This window comes from Melitaea cinxia, chromosome 9 (genome assembly GCF_905220565.1).
Source record: "Melitaea cinxia chromosome 9, ilMelCinx1.1, whole genome shotgun sequence".
NCBI classification, from domain to species: Eukaryota; Metazoa; Arthropoda; class Insecta; order Lepidoptera; family Nymphalidae; genus Melitaea; species Melitaea cinxia.
In genome coordinates, this window is record NC_059402.1 from 15,072,566 (window position 1) to 15,099,951 (window position 27,386).

Consider the following 27,386-nt stretch of genomic DNA (forward strand, 5'->3'; position numbering starts at 1 on the left):
AATCCATGAAGGAGTCAATAACTAATCTTTCTGAAGTTTTCCACTCAAAAATGAGCGAATTTCAGAAGGGAGGCTCACCTGCATCTTTATCTACTGAGTTTAGCAATTTCAAAACGTTTATTCTCTCGGCACTTGATTTGCTTCAACATCAAGTAGACTTTCTAATGAGAGATGTGGACCGTTCAGAGATGGCAAGAAGACGTAAGATGCTTTTAGTCCAGAAGAGAAGTAGTTAATTCTGAAGAGAAGTCTGAAGACACTTCCGCCAGAATCACTTCCCTCGTGGCTGAGCATCTGACTTTAGCGAATTTTTCCAGTAGCTGCATTAAGAAGTACTATCGCCTAGATCGCTCAATAGATAAGAAACCTAGGCCGATAGTAATAAAGTTTGCTGATGCTGGTGTAAGTGACAGGGTGTGGTTCACCAAAACAAAGCTCAAGGGTACCAGGCTTACACAATCTGAGTTCCTTACTAAAACCCGGCACCAGGTGTTTTTAGAAGCGAGACGGCTCTTTGGCATAAATAGCTGCTGGACACGAGACGATTGCATCCATATTTTGTCAGCGGATGGACAGCATCATAAAGCGGAATGTATGTCGGACCTTGACAGTATTCCTAGTTCCGCTTCACAAAAATCTCCAGGTCATGAAGAAGAAGACATCCAAAACTAACGTAGTGAAAGTGACTGTGCCACGAGCGAAGAGACAGTAAAAAAATAACTTATTGTTTTTTTTTATGTTTTATTTCTTGTATTTAATATCCCTTTTTGTCAGTTACTGTTTGATTCTTAACTATAACTTATTTTCCCTTTTCAAATTCATATTTAGAGTTAGATCCACTATATTATCTCACTTTCTTACTTTTAAAATTTTAAATATTATAGATAGATTAAAGGTTTACTGTTTGTTTACTTTTATATAACTTTTGTGTCAAACTTCAAATAACGGGTTGACATTGATGTGACAGATGTTTGAAGCAAAACGTTCGGAAACTCGTTTTTATTAAGGTTTCCACTTATTAATTTTTTACTCAATTCTTTTATTTTTCTTTTTTTTCTCTTAATTGTTTTTTTAATTTTGTTTGCATTATTATATAAAAGGATAAGTTAAATGTAGTTTGGTGTGAATTGTTATTTCTAATTTATATACTTTCGTACTATCATAACACCTGTTATAATTTCATTATCATTGTTATAATTTCGTTTTTTTTTTTTTTTTTTTTATATAAATCTAATTTTTGTTTGTTGATTTTATGTGTAAAGTCTACGGTGTAAATGTCTTCTGTCTCTATTTTTTTCTGTTTTCTACAGCTGGCGGGTGGGTGTATGGACACTATTTTAAACAGTTGTATTTTATTATTATTATTATCACTTATATCTTTTTGCTTTTTATATTTTACTATTTATTATTCACATGGCTAGTGACATTGACGACACGTTTCACTCGTTTACTTCTTCCTCTGAAGTGTATAGTGATGACTTAGTTTTCTCAGTATAACTACCCTCTATGATAATCTTGATCATAAATTTCTTGATGTTTCGAGGAATCTTAACATTGTTCATATTAATGCGCAGAGTATTCCTGCTCACTTTCCCGATATGCTGACATCTTTTCAGAATAATCATATTCATGCGATTCTGGTAAGCGAATCTTGGCTTAAACCTTTCCTGCCCTCACTGGGCGCGCTGGGGGTGGCGTTGCCATTTACCTTCGCTCGCACATTCCTTTTACCATTATCAACAAATCGTCGTCTCGCGATGGTCATAGCCCAGATCACCTGTTTCTTGAAATAATTCTTTCCAACACAGATCCTTTTAGGTGTATATTATAGCCCATCATCTGCTGTTGACTATTTTGCATCGTTTGAAAGTCTTTTAGAAGTCTACAGTCCTCAATATAGTCACACGGTATTGATGGGTGATTTTAACACCTGTCTGTTAAAGCAAGATTACAGAGCTTCGCGACTCCATTCTCTTGTTAATTTTGCCAACATGCACGTCCTCCCTCTGAATGCCACTCACTCCTCTCCTAACTGTTCTCCCACTCTCCTTGATTGAATACTTGTCTCCTCCCTTGACCATGTTGAAAAGCATGGTCAGTGCACAGCCGTAGAGTTTTCTTACCATGATCTCATATTTCTTTCCTATAAAGTCCGGCCGCCTAAAGCTAAGCCAATAATTCTTCTGCAGCGCAATTTTGGTGGCATTAATTTTGATCTTTTACGTAAAGATGCCGCTAAATTAGACTGGTCTGACGTATTTATTGCGTCAGGGGTAAATGATAAACTACTTATTTTTAATTCTCAGCTGATCCAGTTATTTGACAAACATGCTCCTATTCGACCAGTACGTATGAAACATCTCCCTGCTCCTTGGCTAACAACGGAAATCAGAACACTACAGCAGTTGAAGAACATTGCTAGAACTCGGTATAAATTAGATCCAAGCCTGGACGGGCTTGGGGAAATATAAAAAATATCGAAATCGCTGCAACAAAAAAACAAAATCAAACAACAAATTGCTTCAAATTCTGTTGATGTTAATAATCTTAATAAGTTCTTTTCATCTACTGTCACTTTAGACGATACGACAAAGGCTAATACTCTCAACCATCTTTCTGCCATTAGGACTCCTTTACCTTCTACAATTATCCGTATGTGATGTCAAGGCGAGCATTTTAGCTGTAAGTTCAAACGCGGTGGGTTCTGACCCCATCAGTCGTAACATGATCATCCCTATTATAGATTCTGTTCTACCTGTCCTAACCCACATTTTCAATGAATGCTTAACTTCCAATACCTTTCCCGCCTGCTGGAAAGACTCTCAACTCATTCCTCTACCCAAAAAAAACAGGAACCGCTACTAACTTCCTAACCGCTTTCCTATACGCTGTACTATACCCAAAGGTTGTCTGGAAGAAATCGCTCTTTTAGCGATAAGACCGCCTTTGTACATCTTCCTCTAATTATACTAGTTTTGTTTGTATCTTTTAATGGTGTGCAATAAAGAATATTATTATTATTATTATTATCATCCTAGAAAGGCATATTAGATGTTAAAACCTTGTCATGTTTGGTGTGGAAGAATGCGAAAAATCCTACCATGAATTAGAAGATATTATAAATGATTTTTATTATATTATTATTATTAAACTCCCATGCGATGGATCGCACATCGAAGCGATTAGAAGACTATGAAGAAAAGGAGAAAAGAATAAGGCCAGTTATAATAAAATTTTCGACAATGGGTATCAAACTTAAGGTTTCGAAAAATAAATCGTGCATGCAGAATACGCCATACTATATAAAAGGATACTACCCTATAGGAGTCCTGAATAAGCACAAGGAATCACAAGCTCAACTACGAAAGGAAAAAGAAGTAGGCAATACCTCTTTTATAAAGTGCGATAAACTTATAGTATTGTCTAATAATAAGAGTAACTACCGCTAGCCAATAAGTAAGAGGAACCTGTCTGAGTCACCGGACTTAATACCACCGCACTTCGATAACCAAAAAGCTCAACACAACAACGGACATTCACTGAAGAAAAATAAAGCTTTTAATATGAGAGATATTACATACTTGAAAAACCGAAACTAACCTAAAATCGAACAGACAGCCGGACTACTCTCCACTTATCTCCCACCACGGGAGAGTCAGACCACAACCCTCCAAAGAATTTTCGTTTAAGAAATTAAAAAAGAAAAAGAATAAAAGAAAACAAAATCAATAAATATTTGTGAAAAAAAAGAAAGAAAAATCAATAGATATTAGAAAAAAAAATCAATATTATTTATGATTTTTTTAATATAAAAAAATAAATAAAAACAAAGTAGTCGAAATAGTTTCAATATAAATATATTGAAACTATTTCGACTACTTTGTTTTTACACTAAATGAAATGTTATTCGTAAAAGTGAAACTGTATTTCAGAACATAAATATATTACATACAGTATAATAAGGGTTATTCTTTGGTGGAGGCTTCTGACCCGAGGAGGTCCACATTAGGAGATTAAATTGCATTTATTGTAGTAGATTTACTATTGTGGAATTAAATAAAGCTATTATTATTATTTTATATATAAAATTCCTTAAATAATTAGAATTTTTTAGATGTTTTTTTAAAAAAATGCAATCAGTCATCTTCCATAAAATATCTTAAGTTACTGAGTCTACACACACATGATCATAATTATATTTATTATATGCTTTATCTACGAAATTATTTTTACATATGACTTTTAAGCTAATTGTTTAACAATCGTAAAATCGTCTGAGAGATTTTGTTAAATGTATGAATGCTAAAGCCAAAAAAGAAACTTCTGCTTCGCGCAGTCAAAAACTTGAAGTTAGAATATTTTCATCTTTTCTTGCATTTATACTGTTTTTATTACTAGTTATCTCAAAATGACATCAATTCATCATCAATTTATTACTAGTTATCTCAAAATGACTTTAATCTTTCTTTAAAAAAAACCGACTTCTTTTACATCGACAAGTAATACAACGTAAGTAGACGAAAAAATATTCAAGTAAAAAGAGTTATCAAAGATTACTCCAAAAGTTGTAATCAGATCTCAATGAAATTTAAATGTGACCACACGATAAACATCGACTTTCGATTAAATTAAAAATCATCAAAATCGGTATACCCAGTAAAAAGTTATGCAGATTTTGAGTGTTTCCCTCGATTTTTCTGGGATCCCATCATCAGATCCTGATTTCCTTATCATGGTACCACACTTAGGATATCTCCTTTCCGAAAAAAAACAGAATAATCAAAATTGGTTCAAAATCAAAATTGGTAAACGACGAAGTTATCCCCATACATAAAAAAAAATAAAAAACAAGAAAAATTTAAAAAAAAAAATGTAAGAAATAAAAACCTAACGAAGCCTAGTTTTGAAAAAAACAACAAAACAATTATAGTAAAAAAAATACAAAACGATAAATTTAAAAAAAGGAAAAAAAAAACCAACGTAACCGAGTATTGAAAAAACAATAAAGCTACGCTACGCTTTGAAGACACTCCAACCTTTCCGCGGTGACGACCGTTTTTCCCATTTTTCTCGGAAAAAAATTGTTTTAGAAAAAAAATGTACAAGACATAAAACGTGTATTTTTTGATAATTTACCACTTCTATGGGAAACATTTTTCTCCAAGATCAATATTTATTGAGATAGCGTAGAAAAACCGGTGAAAATGAGTTTTTTATCAATTTTTATTTTTAATTTTGACCTTGAAAATGATATTATTTGCGCCAATTTTAACTATCATATTCGTAATCAGCGAGTCAAAATACATAGATATACGAAATTTCAAGAAAAAAAGCGGTATGGATTTTTCGGAACTACACCCCTTAGTCTTATATTCGATCATAATTATTGTTAAGAAAATTAAATTGATCCAGGTCAAAACATTGTATATAGTTTTAACAAAATCAATGGGTATTTGACTACAAAGTTTAACTTCAGGTCCACGTCCAGATGTACTCTAATTAATAATACTCATGTTAATCTCCCCCAATACTACATATTTTTCCAAGGGGTTATCGTCAATGATCGACACGAGTTTCTCGTTAAAAGCAAATAATTGCGTAGCAAAATTATAACCCAAATATTCGTAACATAAATAAATAGTACAAATATTTAAATTAAGCGTATCATTCCGCTTTGACTAGTCCCTTAAAGTTGTAGTTATAAGAATTGCGAACCATAAATCCTCTGTACTAGATTTCTAATGTGGCTTAAAAGTAACGAAAATATCCCGTCGCGTTGCAAATAGTTCCTGTGATCCCGTGTTTGCTCTTGCATAATTCCTGTTACTTCACCACACAACATAGCATTCATCGAAAAGTTCATTATCCAATATTCTATCTAAAAGTCAAGTTTCATTATATGAATAATATCGTAGTTGTTTAATTTTAAATAACTTAAAAACATCCGTTTTACTTCTCGATCCCTCACATTTTGATAATAGATCCCTTAGCTATTTAAATTTCCCAAAACGACAACAAAATAAAATGACGAAAATAATGAATTGAATTCCCTTAAGTATAAAAAGTAAAATTCAAGCTTTGTTATGAAACGAATATGAATGAATAACCTAACACGAAAAACACGTGGTAAACAAATTAAATTATTTGTACGAAGCAATCAAAGCATAAAACAATACAAATAATTTTAATAATAAATGCTAGGCAGGTTAGTTCGAAATAACTTGCACGGCAAATTAGAAGGCAACCGATTGTACAATAACAACCGCAGTTTCATGGGAGCTCAAAGAGCGGGTAGCTACCATTGGTGATTTGAAAAACAACTGCGATAGTGACCTATAATATAAAATGTGTTATTTGCGGCAAAAAGTAAAATATAAATACGGATCCTGTGCAAACTTTGGTAAACCTAAAATACAATAAAAAAAGACGAAGGGAAGATGAACTAAAATAGAAATTGACCGAATACGTAGTAAGTGACTTCATCAAGTCCTGAATTATTTAAGTTGGCACTAATTTTTTTCAAGTCACCCTCCTTCATGGTGGTTAATACTGGAGATATAGTGTTCATCGTGGTGAAGATTTCGACATGCTTAGCCCAAAAATACTGAATATTATTTTCTCTTGTGAGTGCTGTCGCTTTGGCCAGCAATTGCTTATATTTTATGTGATCCTTGTGATACAATTACAACTGGAGTAAACGATTTCAGTCGAGCCACTGCCACAAAGTCCTCTTCGTTAATAAAAGACACCAAGGTAGATTTGGCGTTTGATGCGTTTTTGACGATACCAATAATATTCTCCGTCACCTTTTGTTTTACAATCAACATTATCTGTTCGGGCACATTATTTCTTTGTATGCATCTCATCTTGAAGTGCTCCCACTTGTGAGTTTAGTGAACTCAGCTCGTTTTTGAAGTTTTTACTATATGCACTTTCTCTTTCAGCAATTTGATTTTGTTGGTAAGACTTTCTACATCCACTTTTAATTGTTTAACAACTTTCTTTATTAACTCAACGTCAGCAGCCAAATTTTAGTGGGGCGGGAATTTGTGTTTGATAGTTTTCAAACGACTGCATGTCGTACTCTAGGGTTAGAGAGCGTTGAGGTTTCAGCGGACCAGGTGAAGCAGTAGTTCTGCTAGTTGCTTTATTAGATCGCTTAAAGGTGGAACATTGCCAATGAGATCTACGACCACCAAGCTTTCGGTAGCCTTGTTCATTAATCCCGCCACAATCAAAATGAAAACTCACATAAATTGCACATCACATCATCAAAAACAAATTCCTAGCAACGATCTCAATGAGACTCCAAGATGAAAAGAAATAAAATTAAATATAGCTATTTGTGCGATTGTGTGACCCGATAGCTTGACGAGCTCTGAATGCCACGAACAGGCGAAAAAACTAAAGAGTCTTGTGTATCGTACCGACAATCGTACTCATAGATGTCGTACGTAGTAGACTTACTGAAGTATATCTTTATTATTGAAAACTTTTGCTGAAGGAGTCTCGAGTTACCACAATATTAGACACGAGGGTGCGTTTTTAAGTTTGCGGAATGGTAATACGAGAAGAGGGTAGCGGTTTTAGGGGTGGTTTTAGCGGAAGGAGGTTTGTTGTAATCAGATTATTAATGCTTGAATTTTCGTTGACCAAACAACTCAATCGGGAACGAGGTGCAAAAAATGGCGAAATATCGGATATTGCGCGGTAATGAATTCCTTACCAACCAAGGAAAGTCTATTCAAACCATACTGAATAAGATGTCATTGGTTTACGAGAATACTTTTCCAGGAAAAACAATAGTTTACACGTTTAATTATTTGTGTAAGCAGGACAATGACACTTGAAGACTATCCAAAGCCGGGTCGCCCCGATAAGTTGACCACACCAGAACTTGAAAAAATAGAAAACTTATTATAGGAAGATGCTCGACTAAAAAAGAAAGAATTTGCAGAAATTGTTAAAGTATCGGAAACAAAATTTTCAAGGTTAGGTTAGGTTAATTTTTTAAGGTTAGTGCAAAATGAGTACCGCAAGTGCTCAACCAATCTCAAAAACAACAGCGTCTGAAATGTTTTCGTGCATTTTTAAGCCTCTGCAATGAAGACAAGAACGTATTGATTCCAATCAAATTGTTCCTGATGATGAAATTTGATTCAGCATTATGAGCCGGAGTCCAAACAATACCGTTGCATAAAACGGGTACAGCACCACCAAAGAAGTTTAAATGATCACAGCCGGTCAGAAAACTCATGGCGATAGTCTTTGTGTAGAACCCGAATGAAAACACTCAACGCAACATTTATTTCTCACTTCAAAACTATAGTTATTCATTCAAAATACATAATTTTAACAACATTGAATACGTTATACGCCACTTATCGAGCAGCAACGCCAGCCGCATAATTACTAAAAAACAACTGTTTCTTCATTTACAAATTATCATATTTATAGGACAATAACCCCGCCAATACATGAGAAAGATGGCGACTGACCAGTTAGAAAATTAGTATTAACTATTCGGAAGATGGTATCTCCATCTTTATGCTCTTCCGGTACTTCAACAAATAATAATCACAATAAGAACGATACAATCTTATAAAATAATTAGAAGCTCACATTTAAATGATAACAGTAATTTGTTACTCTGCAAAACAGATAATAAAGATAGTGACCGACTAAACGTAAATGAATAGGCATTAACCATTCGGAAGATGGCGTCATCATCTTTGTACTGTTCCGGTACTAAGCGAATAAACAATAAGAGTAATATCGACACAAAATCCAATACTTAATAATTGCCAGAATTGCAAAGTTAAAGCTAACATTTGGGACTCAGAAGGAAGTTTATTCATAGATTACAAGGATAAAGGTGTTTCTCTAACGGAGAAATACTGTGGTTCAATTTCAAAACAGTTCAAAAAAGTTACAAAAGAATAAAAGAAGCCATAAAAGAGGAAAGAAGAAGAAAATTGTCAAAAGGTGTCCTGTTGTTGGATGACAACGCTACTGTTTACAAGAGACGTGTTGCTCTGGCAGCACTGCATAACTTAGGCTGCGATATTTTAAATCAACCACCCTATAGTCCAGGTCTTGCTCCAAGTTATTATTACCTCTTTGAAAAAATGAAAAAAGAACTACGTGGTAAGAAATTTTTCACTGAAGATGGGGTTAAGGAAGCGGTTTCGCCATAATTTTTGTGTATAAAAAGATTGTGTTACGATGGTATAAATGAGTTAATTGAAAGTTCTGAAAAATGTATTCGTCTTGTAGGTGAATATATAAAAGAAAAATTATTTTGTGTTTTTATTTTTACTCAATACCTCCTATTCTGCGAATATTAAAACGCGCCCTCGTAATTACTGAGGAATGACCGGTCTTTTTACTCGTATATTGTTGTAGATTTGTTTTTCGAGGTTTACAAAGTTCTGGAAAGTTAATGCGTATTTTTTCGAAAATATTTAATGATAACCATGTGTTCGTCAGCAACGAAATTATTTTTATATATATAGTGTGAGTGATTTAGATTTTAGAAACTCACGGGCATTTTAGGGCGACGAGGTAAACCAAACAATAAATAATAATTAATCAGCAGATATATTTTAAATTGCTTTGAATCACAATTTTGTAGTGTTTATAGAATATAATAATTACAAAGGAAGATTATTTTCGTTTTCAAAGTACACAGTTACTAGTCTCGTACTTGTCCAACATTCATTTAATCACATTTTTATTTTTAAAAACGAAATAATAATTATTATTTTGTTATTGATAATGGAATGGTAAGGTAAAATCGAGGATATTTTATTATAATACAATACTATACTATAATAATAAAATACATTGGAGAAGCTATGTTTAAATTACAATATAATAATAAAGAACAGAATAATATAATAAAAACTTAATTAAGAAGTAATCTAAAAATATTTTGTTCCACTAGTTAATACTGATTACAATTGTTAGTTTTAAATTGTCGATACATTAAAATAGAAAATAATGCCTCATACAGCTACCAACATAAATAACAGCATTAATAATACGTATTATTTACACAAATATTTTACAATTATTAATATTTGTTAAATTTTATTTTAGACACGTTTGTGTACCACCACAAAATTAGATATTTTTTGGGATTTGGGTTGTTTGGAAGAAATGGAAAATTAGCCATAAGTCGCCTATTATACTATATATAGTATAGTAATAAATAAATAAAATAAAATAAAAAACAAATGTATATAGTACGTTTTAGTAGCAATAAGTGTCGAAAAAATGTCTTGTTACGCTTTTTCGATCTCACTCCCATCCCGCTCAGCACCCCGCAGCAATACCGCGCGATAAGTAACTTCATTCTAAAATATACATTCACAAAAATATGGTAGTAACAAGTTCGTCTGATCAGCTAGTTAATAATAACTGTCACATTAGATATTACACATATGTGTATTATTGACATAAAAAAGTATATTAATTTGATCGCCATGACAACAGAAAAAAAAATACAAGTTACGTGCGCTCGTTAATTCTGTTCTGTCATTCGGAAAAACGCGCTCCTTTGATGCCTTGTTATGATTTAATTGGAATGGCAACTTCTTATTTGTTTCATGTATGAGTAAAACTCAGTTAAAACAGATCCTGTATATATATTAATGAAGACATTTAAGCTTATAAAGGCTTAGGAACACATCAACATCTGTTATTAATTATTATTAAATTTATGTGATTGTATAATGAGTTTGCTATATAATCTGAACTTAGTTAAACAGTTTTATAGAGTAAAAAAAGATAAAGCTGAAACTAAACTATATTCTGTCTACTATTCTTCATCGTTGTATGTCGATAAATAAGTTCCATAAATAGTCAAATGAATAATAAATCCAAACATAATTTCAAAGCTTATACAATTTGAAAATTTAATACTTTTTAGTTTTCATTGAAAAAAGATTATAAAAACTAATTAGAACGGATAGCTGCCTTCACAAGTTTTAAGCACTGGAGTAATTTTTAGATTTAGTGACATTTAGTCATTTAGTTTTTAAGTCCCCTTAAACGTGTTTTTAAATGGCTTTTCGGAGGTTTATTTAAAAAATTTATTGAATAAATAACCTATCTTTCATATTATTGTCGATAAGATTTATTGCTTATATTGTACTTTGTTATTATTTTAATTTCATAGAACATTTCTAGATTAAGAAAAGATTTTCAAAAAGCTTCTGGTGACGTCATGTCAGTGGGTAGTTCTCTACTACTACTTGATACACTCCAAACTTCTGTACTACCTAAAGGGCAAACGGAATTTTGTATTTAATATATCATCCAATATGTAACTTATATTTTAATATTTTATCAAAAACATATGTATATATTGTATACAGATTTAAAATTTATTTCGCGCGTATTAATTAGCAGTTATTAAAACATTATTTTTCAATTTTATCACGAAATTATAATTTTCAAATATTTGGCAATATACAACGGCCACTTTTCGTTATTTTACCTATCCACTCCATTATTAATACACATAATATTAACAATTCCAAATTTTTTTTATTACTATTGAAAATATTTATTTAAATAATATAAAGCGTCATTATCATTATACAAATTCAGAGCTATTTAAGTATCAAATACACAAAACAATCTAAATAATTTAAACAAACTTATTAATCTTGGAATGTTTTTAAGAAAATTATTCGATACAATATAATTTAAATAAACAAATATATTTTCGAGTTTGTTATTATTATTCAAAAATGGAATTTTTCGTTTTCCTTAATACAAGTAAGAGAAATAACTTCTAGTACAAAATAACCAATCGGAAGGTTACAAAACAGCATCACCACTCCGATTGGTTGACAAGAGTGACGCTTAATTTTTTTCTATGTCGATAAAACACGGCGCTTAATCGATTTATTCGTAAATGAAAGAAAAGTATATTAAAGTAAAGTCGATGTATCAGAATTAAATCGAATAAGCGATTTATATAAATATCAAATTATGATAGTAAAGTCGTCCCAGGACAATATACATACATACCTTACAACGATTTTTCTCGCATTAGTTGGTGTTAGAACCTCAGAACTGGCAGTACATAACAACGTTTTACACTCTATCGTAAAGAAAAACTAATAATTATAACGATTACATTGCGTACAAATTAAATACATCATATTATTTTTAAATATTAAAAAAATAACCTCATAAAAATTTGCTATCAAATACGTATACGCTACAATATAAAAATTGTTTTAAGCAACATTTCTAGTTTAACTATAAAAATAGGGGCATAACATTAAGAAATTATAACGGTAAAATAAAATCTTAACAATCATTCAAATTAACAAGAATGTGAATTTAAGAAAATGCACGGAATCAAAGTTTAACGATTTATTCATTAGTAGAAATATATCTAACGTAAGAACTATTTTATATGCCAATAAAATCATAGAATCCCTAACTATTACTAATACGGTATAATAAAAATATGGCCTTATACCACGAAATATAAAAGGATAAATTAAGTACACAAAAGAAAAAGACGTTGACAACCCTATTAAAACAATTGCTACCCAAAAAAATAACAAATAAATAATAAAAAAAATCTAGCGTTTTACATAGAAATCAAGAAATACAATAATTTGAAAAACTTTTATAAATACATAATATCTAATTGATATGCAAGATTATAGGTAGGCAGGCTTTAATTAAAAATAAAATTTAAAATCGTAGGTTGATACTTCACTGATTAAAAAAATAACTGATATTTGACTAATAACAAATAACCAGTTATTGATTGCACAAGATCTAAATAACTTAAAATAATAAATCTCTGACAACAATTATATGTTGACACTGTTGAGCTATACAGAATATAATCATTAAATTTTGTTTATAACTGAAATTAAATAGGTACATTGTTTTTTCTATTATTTTATAGGCCACAATAATTATCTTTTAATACAGGAAAGATTTAATTAAATTAGAAGTAAAATAGTTATGAAACTGTCACATAATAAACAGCAAAATAACAGGTTTAAATTTAAACTGACTGTATACATACACTAAATATGAGTGTATACATTAAAATCCGGTTGTTATATCGGAAAAAACGAAAGGTTATGCTAACGAACCGTTTTCGAATAAAGGATCGTTTTTTTGAATATAGTAATCGGGAATAAGTATCTCAGTGAACACAAGTAGTATTCGTGACGTAAATGTCGTAACGCTTAAAATTATAGTAGGAATTCATGTTTGAGATTTTTAAACACAATAACAATATCGCTATTGTAATATGTAATAATATAAGAACGGACACAAAATATGTTACTATAGCATATTATACATACATATATACATTTTCAGTGAAAACTATCAACCTATTTGTAAAGCAAGCTACCGCAACGCAAACAAGAAACGCCTAAAAAAATTAATAGCTTAAACTATTATTATCTTATAATATTAAAACGCTTCAAATCAATTTTTCTCGCAACTTTTATCACAATATTAAAGTAATTCGCCTTTGGCGTAGCTTCGTAAACAATTAGAATATCATAATATTACAGGCTTTTATTTATATTTACATAAAATATATAGACGATAGAATTTGAATTATTACAAAAATACTAAATTAACAACTTTGATTTTTATATTTTTTCCAATAATTCCGACCAAATAATAAATCACATTAGAAACTTCAAAATATTTTTGAGAAAAAAGTTTAACCCAGAAAAATGTTAACAAATATTTTTTTTTTAAATTATTATGACGACTTAGACAAAATTTATAAACTTCTCAACTTCAAAGTCTCAACGAGAATGTCTAAAGATGATCACATTTACATTATTTTGCTTTGTTTATAACCACATATGTGCAAAAGAGATATTTTTAAGAGTTTCTTATATGATAAAAGAATCATCTATATAAATGAACTTTTACTAGACTTTAATTGTCCTCATTTTTCAATGTAATTTTTTCAGACTGTCTATATATTTTATGTACGGAAGATCCTGTAATAACAGCCCACCCATAAACTTAAACTCCATCATCACTCACTATCATGTCACTCATTTTCAATTTGTTCGTCTCTATTCATTATTCTTAACAATACTTCCTAAATACGATTTTTATAATGTGTGAACAAGCTTCTTATCAATATAATAATAAAAAGTATGAGTTAAACTTTTAAATTTTAATTCTATTTATAGATTTCAAGATTTCTTTTTTTTATTATTTCATTTACATAATTAGTAATTTATCTAACTATCTCTACGTCTAGTGCACTATATTTTAGCTGTGGTCAATAACTAACGCGTGCCATAATCATGTGCCCCGATGGATTTTTCAAATTATTCTCTTTTTTTTTATTACAAAATGCTAAAATCGCTAAGACTGGAGCTAATTTTTTTTTTCGCTTGAAATACTCATGCCTGTAAATAGTTCTAAAATTAGTATTTATTGCACTAAGAAAATAATTTCTATCTATTTATGTATATTCGGCTATCGAATCGTCTAAATCAAATTCGCTCTAGTTATCTTTCCGAGGAAGCGAATTCAACTAAGCATATTTCGCAACTAATAAGTCACTTACGGCGGTATTTTTTAATGATTTTCAATTTTTTGTTAAAATCGGAGCACATTTTACGGTAGCACTAAAAAGCGTCCTATATTTCAACTGTTCTGTGACGATCGCGTGGATAATAAAATACTCTTTTTCTATAAATCGGAGTAATTTTCTTACCACAAAAATATTATTGCTTTCAGAGGTTCTGCGTTATCGTTAAAAATACTCTTTGCCGTTTTACAATCTTCGTCTACCCCCTTATATTTATATCGTCGGCGTTCCGAAAGCAATCGTGCACTTTATCCAAAAATATATACATGACCACTAGCTAAACGAACTATTCATTCGATAAAAGAAAAACGAGAGAATTTTATTGGAAAATGAATACATCAAAACTTTTGGCGCAATACATTTCGAAATACTGGTTTCGTACCCGCCATCACTACATATACATATATAAATATAACATCTTAAAGTTAGCAATCCAAAAATATAAAATGTACATGTTGCATTCGTGCGCCCTCGGGTGCCCCGTGCCTTGCAAGCGAATCGCGTCACTATAGTCAAAGTCGTTAGGGTGTTTTTCGCTTGTAATGCGACTTTTGCCTTTACGCCACCAGAGGGTGCAAAAGCCGCCACAACTGGACGGTTATTCTCGAACTGCGTCGCGTTACATTCATATAATTCATCTGACAATTGCTCATATATTATTAACAATACGATCCTGTTCATAAAACTATCAACTATAAACTGTGTGTACCGTTGATCTTAAATTAACCGTATTTCCACCAATTATATTTAAAACATCGAATACTGTTAACAACATACAAACATCCTTATCCGTATGACAACTCCGGGCCTTTCTAGTCTTATCGAAAGTAAATTACTGGTAAAGGATGCAAGACTGAAAGTTGAATAAAATAACTTCCTAAATCATTATAATCATCAGATCGAAAATGATTTAAAACATAAGCCTATAGTTGAAGTCGAAATCGATAAAGATGTGGAAACAATAAATGTGGTGTGTAAAGTAAGTAAGAATTCTGTTCCACGGCCCTGCACAAGCAAAGCAATCATAGTCATTCGTAACTTTTGCTTTATAAAAATACGAATCGAAAATATCTCGACGGCAGCACGTCGTCTTATTGTTAAGCTATGGTTACTTCTAATACCTTATACTATCATCTATATATCTACGTTAAAATATCAGAGAATTCAGAAAAAGGGAATATTTAGGTAGTTATTTCTATATTAAGTGGTGCACAACCTTATTTTTTTCATGAACGCTAGATTATTATGGCATTTAGCATTATCGAGGATCTAAAACAAAAGTTATCTATCTAATGAACTAATTATTAAATTGTTGTATCGATAATTCATTAATTATAATAGTTATTGAAGTAGGAACTAGGGATGGGAAAAATTGAAAATGTTTAATAAACTATATCGTAACATTTAAATGAAGTCTCAACAATGATGAAACAATAAACAGTGATAGTCCGAAAATTTTCATAAGACTGGTGTTATCTACAGAAATGTTTAAAACATTTTTAGTGTGTTTTTCTTCTGTTTTTTTTTTTGCATATACTGAAAGAGAATTAATCTATTTAGGCTGGAATGAAACCTATATGGTAAATTTTAGACCAATAGTAAAACTAAGTACTTTTTTTCTTAAATACGATAAAATCTCAAAATACTCACAGCTCGTCGGGTTTATTGTATTATACGCTAGGTGCATCTACTTTATAAGAACAGTGGCTTTTTAATAATTTGAATTTGTACTTAACCTACTTACTTTTAACTCCACCGTGAAAAAAAATAAATAGAGCTAAAAAATTGCAAGATTCGAATTTCTCAAACTCTTGCTCTGAAAGCGGGTAAACGTAACACACGATCGATTCCTCCAATTTTATCGTAAATGCACAAAAATGTATTTTTTTCCAATTTTTCTTTAAAGTAGTGCCGTCAACGAATATAAATTTTAGTTAAACGCTGCCAATATTACAGATGATCTAAGAAAATTACGTTACATTCAATTTAGAGTTTTCAAAAATATGATTCCAATAAACGCCCTAAACAAATTTCTCAAAAATACATTATGAAAATATAATACAAATACGATAAAATTTATACTAAATATAACCCTGTCTATGACCTGAAGAGTTAAACGCAAAGATGAAATCAAGGTCGAAAATATGAACAAGGTTTTTCAAAACGAATCAAAACGAGATATCAAAATAAATTTGCAAGGAAAGAATACATTTGAATCAAAACAAAACAGTGTCATGGTCAAAACACTCTACGGAGAAAACAATGGAGAATGAAGAAAATACTGAGATTTTTAAATTCAAGGCCTGAGTTACGTCACAACTTCTATGAAACCTGTTTGAGGAAAATAGGTGCTTTATAGTAAGATGATCATGATTAAAAATTACTAAAGAAGGCAGTACGTCGTTTTATAAGTTTCATGAGACCGATGCTTCTTTGAATTGTCAAATATATAATATAATTTTGTATCCGGTTAAAACTACTAAAATTATTCGAAGCCAAAGAAATCAGCTCCAAACTCCGGCAGTTTCCACTCAAATTATAGGTATACAATTATTTTATTAAAAATCTTGATGCATGCAATCTTTTCATCGTTTAAACGTTTGCAAAATTATTTAATTCGAAACCCAAAGTTTAAGCGTTTTTATAGGAATAAACTGCAGAGTCAGGTCACATTTTAAACAGAAGCTCGATCAAAAGGTCATCATCTGCGTCCATTGGTGATTCAGGTGCTAAGTAGTCAATGATTCTGTAACAATTGTTATTATTATCCTTTTGGTTCTTTAAATGTTTTATTTCATAATCTTTACAAAATTATCGTACTAAATTTGTGATTTAAATAAGCAGTAAGATTTTGATATTGGTAAATGTCCACATTAAGTTATTTTGCAGCGGATCCAAATGCAGAGAAATTCATTATATAACTTTGAAAAGATTTTCTTAGAAAATTAGTATATATTACGTTTTTCTGACCCTATCCCCAATTCCTTTCTCATCTTCACGTCATCTCATCTTCAAGCCATCTTACTCGCCACGGGTGTAATCTTACTAATGGATATTTACTAAGGGATATTTCCTGCTGTACCCAATCTCAGTTATGTATATTTAATTATCACTAAGGTTTACATATTCACCTATTGGGCGTGGGTGCTGTACTGGTGGTGGGCTGCGACAAGTTTTGGTGGGCATCCGGGGATAGCCGGGCCACCTTCGCGTTTGCGGCTCGTTCGCTCTGCAACCTGTAGACCAAATCGTTATATTTTCATCAAAGTATTCAATTAGGTTCCAAATGTAATCTACAAAGTCCCTACAAATCTGTCGCATTACAATAATCTGCCTTAATTTTTGATTCTCAAAGAGAATAGGATGAAAGCTTCGTTCAATTTTAAATATCCAGCAGCTGATAAATATATTAGAAAAACACACACAGGGAGAGAAAAGTTGGAATCGTGAAGTAAGTAATTCAGGTAACGTATGGGACAAATTATTTTAAAGGGTTCGACATATTATGTCTTATTTAGGCGTGTACGTGCGTAACCGCACATTAAATGTGAAACGTGACTTTACCAGAAAGTTTGGTATAGAGAAATTTTTACAGAATCACGTCCGAGTTACATAACTTATATATTCCAATAAAGTGGAAATAGGTAGAAATGTTATTTCATTGTTAATTCACTTTTAGATGCTTTTTTATAGATATCACTAAGAGATTTTGAAAAACTTACGTTTGTCGTAAATTCCTCCCAAGTACTAGTTGCGTGAAAGAAATTGGAACATTTAAAACCAATCGTACCACTTTCACTAGTAGTAGTAGAGTAGATGAGTCCCATAATTAAAACTAACTGAATTTAAACAGCCCGTGAGTTTGCTGATCCGCTATGCTTGGCGGATCATTGTCTAATCAATAGAATAAAGATTGTTACTAGGTGTTTATAATTGATGAACTGAGACCCAAAAATGTTACATGCCAAAAATGTTAAATGTACTATGGATAGTAGATTTCCAAACAAGTGACCTTAAATCAAGTGTTATTTCACAAAGCCTTTATACAAATATAAATAATCGCATTTCTAATTCAACTTCAACTTCTAAACAATTTATAGTTGCAACTGTACGGCCTATTAATGTATTCTAGTTTTTTTATGGGATGCAGTTGGCAAAATATATTTAAACAAATATAATACAAAGGACATTTCTAAAGTATTCATAAATTAAAAGATATTTATTTTTCTACATTAAATAGCAATACCCCACTTTCATCTTAACTCGCCAAACGCAATCCATTAGAAAATCAGAACTTAATAATTAAGTATGTGCAAAATTGGCAGTAGTCACTTATTCCTAATTTCAGCCAGTTAATGTCACATCCCTCCATATACTTATCTCCTAGTCCTATTTATTTTTTATTTTACCCTAAGGGGTAAAAGATTTGCACGTTGATCGTAACTTCGATATCATGTTTACAATTTATGTTAATATTACATTTAATATAAATACAGATATTAGGGACACGAGGATTCAAGTATTTAATTTTTTAGGTATACACAGAAATTTTAATTGAGTATAACATATTAAATTACAATTTTGAAGTGAAAGTTCTTTAGAATCACTGTGATTTGAAACTCGATACAACTCGATATAAAATGCGTCACTATAAAGAAACAAACACATACATACTATACATATCCTCGTATACAAATGGAATAAATACATTAGTGCTTAAAACGCGTAAACGACGTGTTTTGCATGGCGCATACGACCTTTTTCACAAGACCGTGATCATCGTGAATACAATAAATCACAACTACCTTTCCACAACTTTTCAGAAATTTCACTTCTGGCATGTGTGATTTACACACACACACACACACACACACACACACACACACACACACACACGTTTTTATGCAAGCAAGATGTTTCCTCAAATTTTAATCGATGTTATTCCTACAGTTTTTTTTTTTTTTTAATATAAAAGCGTAGATTTTGCTACAATACTTTTAAAATTATGATAGAATTGTTTTGTAGCCGACATTCGCTTCCTATCTGGTGTCCCACGACATCACACGTTTTTTTAAATAATATATCTATTTTTCTGTTTTTCTAAAATGTTATCTACGGCAATAAATATTTATAAAATAATAGTATAATTTTAAGATTTTTTTACAAATATCATTTAAGAAATAAAAACGTGGTACATACTTGATTTTGGACTGCCTCATAAATTGTTGTATTTTTCTCGCTGCCTGATTTTGACGCCTCTGAGAGTATGTCCGTCTGTGAAATATAAACTTTTATGAAATTCTAACTTTAAAATAAATTACATGTTGTGTATGATTATAATAACAAATTGTTTACTAAAGGAAAAACGAAGGATTAATCGGACTATGCTTGGGGTTTTTCTCAAAGATAGGATTAGGAATGAGACTATCCGCGAGAGAACGAAAGTAGCCGACATAGCCCACAGAATTAGCAAGTTGAAGTGGCTGTCGCAGGATCGATGGCTGCTGAAGCAGATGGCCTGGAGTGGCGACCATGTCGTGGCAAACGCAGTGTAGGACGTTCTCTGGCCCGTTGGACCAACGATCTACGTAAGATTGCCGGTGTAGGCTGGATGAGAATTGCGGAAAACCGGGATGTCTGGCGCGAACTTGGGGAGGCCTATATCCAGCAGTGGACTACAATAGGCTGAGCTGACTAACTGACGGATTAATCTATTCAACTTTATCATAATACGGTTAAAATAATGGCAATTTTTTGAAAACATCAATTAAGACCTGAACGGGCAGGCCATTTTGCAAGGAGAAGACCTTAATAATACAGCGGGAAGACGCAAGACCGGATAGAGTGGTGAGAAGCCGCAAGACCGGATGTAGTGTCGAACACAAGTAGTGAGGCCTTTTTTTTTTTGATATCGCAGGGTAACCCATTTACGGGTAATATCCAGGTTGCCCGGGTAGTCATTCCTAGACCGTACGTCGGCTTAGCACATGGGGGTGCACTACCGACCAAAACCCCTGCGGGAGCCTTCAGCCGCTTTAATTGGAGGGTCCCGGATCTGCAGGCAACAGGATCCCTCCAGCGACAGGCAAGTAGTGAGGCCTAATCCAGTAGTATTAAAGGCTGACGGATGGATGTAATAGCGCCCAGATGTTCCCCAACAGTACGAAGCAGAGCACTCACTTGACGGGCGCGGCGACGAGGCGGCGCTCCCGCAGCGAGCGGTAGCCGCGCTGGATCACCGTCGCCGCCGCGTGCATCTGCTTCAGGTACGCGAACTGGAATGTCACCAACGTTATACATTTCTGACGACCGCTCTGGTATAGTGGTGCGTTGGCGCGTATCGGTAGGTTCCCGCTCGTGTATTTATTTCAATTTAATTTTAGATCACTAATAATAAATGAGTTGTAGTAAACTTAGAATAGCCCTTTTAAATGTTAATTTACGATATTATCAAGAAACACTATTAACATTTCAAAGGACAAGTAAAGGAGTTATTCCCTAAGCATACTATCAGAAGCTACGGATGAAAGAACAGAACATAAACCATACAAAGGAAATTAATTTCAATACTCTGTGTAAGTTAAAATGGATACTACATTTAACTGAGGTAGGGCACAGCAGGAATTTCCTGCTCAAAATATGGAACAGCCCGACTGGGGTAGTACCTCGACCTTACAGAAGACCACATCAAAATAATACTATTTTCAAGCAGTATTGTGTTCCTGTTGGTGAGCAAGGTGACCAGAGCTCCTGGGGGGATTGGGGATTGGGTCGGCAACACGCTTGCGATGCTTCTGGTATTGCAGGCGTCTAAAAAAAATACAAATAAGATCGGACCTGCTTGTAGCGCCGATAGCAGTTCTGTATGGTGATGGCGGCGGCGGCGGCACGCCGCTGCAGCTGCCGGCCGCGGTACTGGCGGTACGCCTTCTGGATGGTTATCGCGGCCGAGTACAACTCGCGTTGCTCGCGATCTGTGTACAAACACATTGTTACTTTTTAAGCTTTTACAATTAACATCATCATTTTTAACGACCACTATAGTGTAGCGGCGCGAGTAGTCGCCTAAAACACCGACGGATGGATTGTATTTGTACAAATATTCCTTTTCGGTTTGGATGTGTTCTTGTGGTTCTCTGTTGCGGTGAGGTGCCTCGGAGAGCGCGTTAAGCCGTCGGTTCCGGTAGTTATCACATATACCTGATGGCGATTGTTACTCGCGATAGGGATATCCGAGAGATATATGAGCAACGTGGTGGATTAAGGTCTAATCCTTCTCCTATATGGAGAAAGAGGCCAATGCCCAAAAGTGGAATGTTAAAGGCTGAATGCATCAACACTTTTACTTTTCTGATTGAGATTGTTATTTTGAAACTCCTGATAATTTAACGATGTTGCAGACGCTATCGTCACGGAAGACTCGCAATAGTGCAAGCAGTTCCAAAATGTCAATTAACAAAAAATAATAGTGTTCATATAATATGAACACATAGTTGTAGATGATGTTACTGGTTTAATATTGACGCTAATTTTGCTCAAGGTATGTTATATCAATAATGTCTTAGCGCAGTGGTTCACTAGTGTTCAAAATCTGCTCCAGACAATTGGATGAGCTATTTGTAGTGGTCTTAATTTTTCATTAATGCCGTGTGCTTTTTAAGTTTCGCGATAAAATAAAAAGTAAAGTACATAGACATTAGTTAATAGGTTTTGATATAAAAAAGTAACAAACCATTGAGAGTGAGACTTGAAAAATGCGTAGTAGTGTTCAAGAATTCCTGAAGAGTTGCTGATGACGTGGGTAGTGAAGTCCGCGGTGACTCTGGAGGAGGGGACAGCGCTGACCCCGGCGACACTGATCCTGAAGAACATGGGGTCGAACCGCCGCAGTATCTGGAAAATCAAGAATTAAATCAAATTAATCCTCACATTACAATAAATACTATTATTTTTAATGCAAACTATGGTCAATCGTGGCAAAGAGATGGACAGCCGACAGGTAAAGTGACTAATGACAATATCATTAAATAATATTATTGATCATATACAATGCGTAAAGTATATTAGTGATCATTTACAATGTGTAAAATATGTTGAAGATGTTTTAAGATGTTTGGAGATGCACACAATGTGGAGCACTTACAAACGACGTAGGAGGCTTAAATTTCATTTAATAATCTTTGAAATACATACCCTAAAATCTGTCAATTTTGATTTGAAACATTTTAAAATTCCATTTTTAGTATAAAAGCTTACAGATAACTAAAAACCTAATTTAATGTGGCTATTTATTTTGTAGGTACCTGTAAGTATTGTCACAGAACTCGAAGCTGAAGTCGCTGCTGAAGGTGGTGGTGTCGTCAAGGAGGGGCACCATCAGCGCGTCCTCGCTGCCTCCGGCGCCGCTGTCCAGGTCGCAGCCGCTTAGAAGCGAAGAGCTTTCGTTCTGTGTATTAAATAAATAAATAAATATTAAATATTATATAAAACAACTAATACTTCTTAGGTCCAAAACTGATGAAACAAGTATTCATTTTTTTTTTATATAGTGAAACAAAATAAATCGCTAACAATCACATTTCCAGTTGCGCCTATTTATGTGAACTTATGTTATAATATTTTAATCCTTCCCTCTATATCGTTTGTTTCTTGTTTCACCTATGAATTGTATATATTATTTAATAGCATCGTTTTTTGATTATTTGTTTTTTTCGAATTATTATATTTCAGATGTTCAATTGAGTCTGATGTTGCTATAAATGCTTTTTTTTGTACTACGAGCTTTGCAACACCAGAAGCGTCACAAGCATGTTGCCGACCCTACCCCAAATCCCTCCATCAGTTATCATTCCGCAGATTGTCATTCTAATAGGTATAAGTTGTTTCTTCTATAAGAGAGAAATGTTATCCATACAATAACCGTTACCGTAATTTTAACCAAATTCAATTTTTGTTGTTACTCGTAGTAAAGAGTTTACGAATATGAGATAGCGCAATTGGTAATGCTAGTGTCACCTTAACTCGACACCAATTTTACGGGTTTCACTAAAATTTGATACTAAGATTAGCCACATTTTTATAAATTGTAGATGTTATTGATAGTAAGTATAGTAAATATCAGTACTTAAGTTTTTTTTTTTTACTTGATTTATTAAATAATTTTATTAGATTACCTTTATTCTTTCTGGCATAGCCGCTATGATCTGCTCTGCCAACGTAAACACTCGGTCATCCTGCTCCCCTGAAATATTTTGGTATAGTGGAATCTCGGAAATACTATTTATAACTTTCAAGAGATTTTATTGTTTTTATACGAAGAAAATTTTGAAAATGAATTATTTTTCTATTACAGATGTTTAGCTCGAGCCAATATGAAAATATGGATATACTATCACACGTTATTCGTTAGTCAGTTAAACACCAAAACATAGATATAGAATAGCTTAGAATAAAAATCGGTGCAATAATACCAAACTTTCGTGAAAGCATACTTACCTTTAAATTTGATTGCAAATGTTTATTTAACTACACATAAAAAGCCGTTACATAGATATCGATTCATGCAAGCAGTTGAGCCATCATGCAGTGTTGTACTGTTGTCGTGAATAGTAGAATTAAATTTTTTAATCGTCTTCTTAGAATTTTTTTGTTATTGAGTGTAAAGATGTTGTTGAAGATAGGAAACCACTTAAAACTGTTGTGTCTGAAAGTACAGTGATAGTGGATAGACCAATACGAACCATTGAAAGCGACACCGAAGGACAACATCGAGTAAGTGGAACCGAATAATTTGACAATTATTTTCGTTTACATGATTGAAGATAAATATTTACTTCTAGAAGATTTCTGAAGAAATGTATATCAATTATCAATATTATTCGGTTCGACTTTAAAAGGTAACTACTGACAACACCAGGGCATCTCCGCTCGATAGGATACAAATACAGAAGAATCTACAAGTGGTCTACCGATAGCGATGACGTAGAACTACACTGGCGACAAAGAAAAGACAGACGACGTTTCGAAGAGGAGGCCGGAGCGGCCATGCAACTACAACATTTACAACATCGATAAACAAGTCGAGCGGAGGTTTGGCTGCGACTTGAAATGGTATAGAACGTTTTACTCATGCCGTGTTCATTATATCAGCCAATTTTGAGATGGTATAAATTCTTTGAACATCGCACATTTCTGCCAATTTTTTAATCTGCCACATAGCTCTGGCTAGATTCGTAACGCTTTGTCGTATTCCTTAAACGAGATACGAATTTTTTGTTTGGTTATTTCGCACTACCCTTATTAATTTTTTTATTAGTAACAGTTTTCGGTACATCGTTAGTAGCGCCATGCTATTGACACAACCGATTATATCGGTGTCTGAACTAGATCGACTCCGACGTTCGTGGCTGCTTGCGGAAGGTCAGCAGCGCGCCGCTCGGGTCGTGTCTATACCGTTTCGCGCGTGCAGCGAACTGACCTGCGGGCGGGTGGAGCGCGGGCGCGGCCGGCGACAGCGCCTCCACGTCTATGAGCGGGCTCGCGCGCCGCGCCGCCGTCTCGCCTGGACGGACGGACAAGTCAGCGCTGCCCTCAAGGTATCGCGATAACGCCAGATTTGCGAATACGCATTTAAATACATCACACCCCACACATATTACACTTTTTAATAAATCTTCTACTTAATCGCATAAAACAATTCGTTAGTACAATCTACTTTTAAATTAAAATAAAAGTATTATAAAGTCGGTGGCTACGGTAATTTCTGCCGCTCGACACCTAATAAAACTACTGAGCCAATTTTTTAAATGACCTGTTTTTAACAAGTTCTCGATCTGGCGACCGTTGACAACGTCGAGACCTCGAAATAGAACGCGAAACTAAAATTGCGATAAAAAATTTCGATTTTTCGAAAAAGTTAGGCGCCGTGCCGATGAAAATAAATAATCTTTTGCAAATGAAAACTGAACTTTCTATGAATATGAATAGAGAAGGATTTGAACTTACAGAGAGCGAGATCCATCCTTCGTCCGATTTTGGAATCGCCGAGGCTATCTTCGGAATTGTCGGAATCTAATGGTAATGACATACTTCTCTCCCATCTGGAATTCGAATGTCTCGCATAAAAATAATAACTAGCACCATAAATTTCTAAGGAGTCCAATCTAAGTTACCTGGCTGAAGAACTGCTATCGTTCCTGTCTATAGCAGAACTGGATCTGAAGGCATCAGCCATGTTGATGCCACTATCAATTGACGGTCTCTTCACGAGATTACTCTCTAAGCTTCCAACCCGGCTCTTTTGGGACAAGCTGAAATTAAAGTATGTAGACTCGTATATAAATTAGAGGATAGATCTTAGATCTGAGTCTACTTTGATGCTCGAAACTCCAGCTCACACTACTTCTTTTTACTCCAATTATTTTTCAGCTAAAGCTGTTCAACTTTGGAACGCTCTACCTCTTCCTATAAAACAAGCCCAATCCCTGTCTTGCTTTAAAAAATACCTCAAGGCGCACTATTTGTCACTTAGTACGTCATAATTGTTTTTTTTTATCTCTACATAACAAAATGTAGGAGTATTGCTTCACTTGTATTTTGTATTCTATGCTTTTATCTATATTATATGTATTTCGTTTATATGTAGGTATAGTATTTTTATGCGTATGTATATATATGTGTATGTATGTATGTGTATATACATATATGTGTGTGTATATATATGTGTATATATATATGTTTGTATGTATGTATCTATGTATGTATTGTGCTGTATATGTATGTGTATTTGTACTCGATAGTTGATATTGTTCTAGGTGACACTAATTGTCACTTCTCTGTGTACACTTCCCTACCGCTTTTTCACTACGCTGTGTCCTATATACCCAAAGATTGTCTGGAAGAGATCACTACTCTAGCGATAAGACCGCCTTTGTACACTGTTTTTTATTTGTAACTAGCTGACCCGGCGAACTTCGTATCGCCTAACAGTGACTTTTAAGTATTATCACAAATCTTTTGTATGGGAGTATAGAAAAGTGTTGTTTTTAGACTTTTTCAGGAAATTTAATTTTTTTTTTAGAATTTTTCTCTCCGTAAGAACCATCCTCGTACTTCAAGGAATATTTAAAAAAAAGAATTAGCGAAATCGGTCCAACCGTTCTCGAGTTTTGCGCTTAGCAACACATTCAGCGACTCATTTTTATATTATAGAATATGTCATTGTGTTGATCGTTGTTGTGTACAATAAAGAGTATCTATCTATCTATCTATCTAAATCAGAAATATTTCAGTAATAAAGATCCGTTTTGCCATAACAAAAGATATAATTATTATTATGCAGTAAAAACAAAAAAAAAAAACAAATTTCAGTGACCAAATTCAAATAAAATAAAGGGATATTTATTAGTCTATTCAAAAAAGAATCTGACATTAAAAACAATTCACTTAAAATAATTGAAAACAATTTCGTTATGAACGATAAAGAGAAAAAGTCTTACGCCCGTTTCCTACATTCAACGAACCAATTTTTTTATATGTATAGTGAAATCGGGCTTTCGAGCTTTATTTGTTAAATACTTAAATTTAGAACATGTCTTGTTCGATAGTTTTTTTTTTATATCACTAGGTCGGCAAACAAGCGTACGGCTCCTGATGGTAAGAGATTACCGTAGCTTACGCCTGCAACACCAGAAGCATCGCAAGCGCGTTGCCGACCAAATCCCCAATCCCCCCCAGGAGCTCTGGTCACCTTACTCACCAACAGGAACAC

At 33.2% G+C, this 27,386-nt stretch overlaps 1 protein-coding gene across 1 annotated transcript in view; it reads right to left on the minus strand.

The window, feature by feature from the left end:
- Positions 1-17,284: 17,284 nt before the first annotated feature.
- The window catches only part of LOC123656240 (calmodulin-binding transcription activator 2), a 41,018-nt gene continuing 30,916 nt past the window's right edge, over positions 17,285-27,386 (minus strand). The window contains exons 10-19 of the mRNA XM_045591940.1: positions 25,789-25,926; positions 25,622-25,716; positions 23,791-23,858; positions 22,921-23,063; positions 22,350-22,510; positions 21,455-21,591; positions 20,798-20,892; positions 19,817-19,891; positions 17,749-17,853; positions 17,285-17,363 (exon numbers count right to left, since the gene is read on the minus strand). Coding sequence (XP_045447896.1) covers positions 17,285-17,363; positions 17,749-17,853; positions 19,817-19,891; positions 20,798-20,892; positions 21,455-21,591; positions 22,350-22,510; positions 22,921-23,063; positions 23,791-23,858; positions 25,622-25,716; positions 25,789-25,926 — 1,096 coding nt within the window. The remainder of the gene's footprint in view (positions 17,364-17,748; positions 17,854-19,816; positions 19,892-20,797; positions 20,893-21,454; positions 21,592-22,349; positions 22,511-22,920; positions 23,064-23,790; positions 23,859-25,621; positions 25,717-25,788; positions 25,927-27,386) is intronic.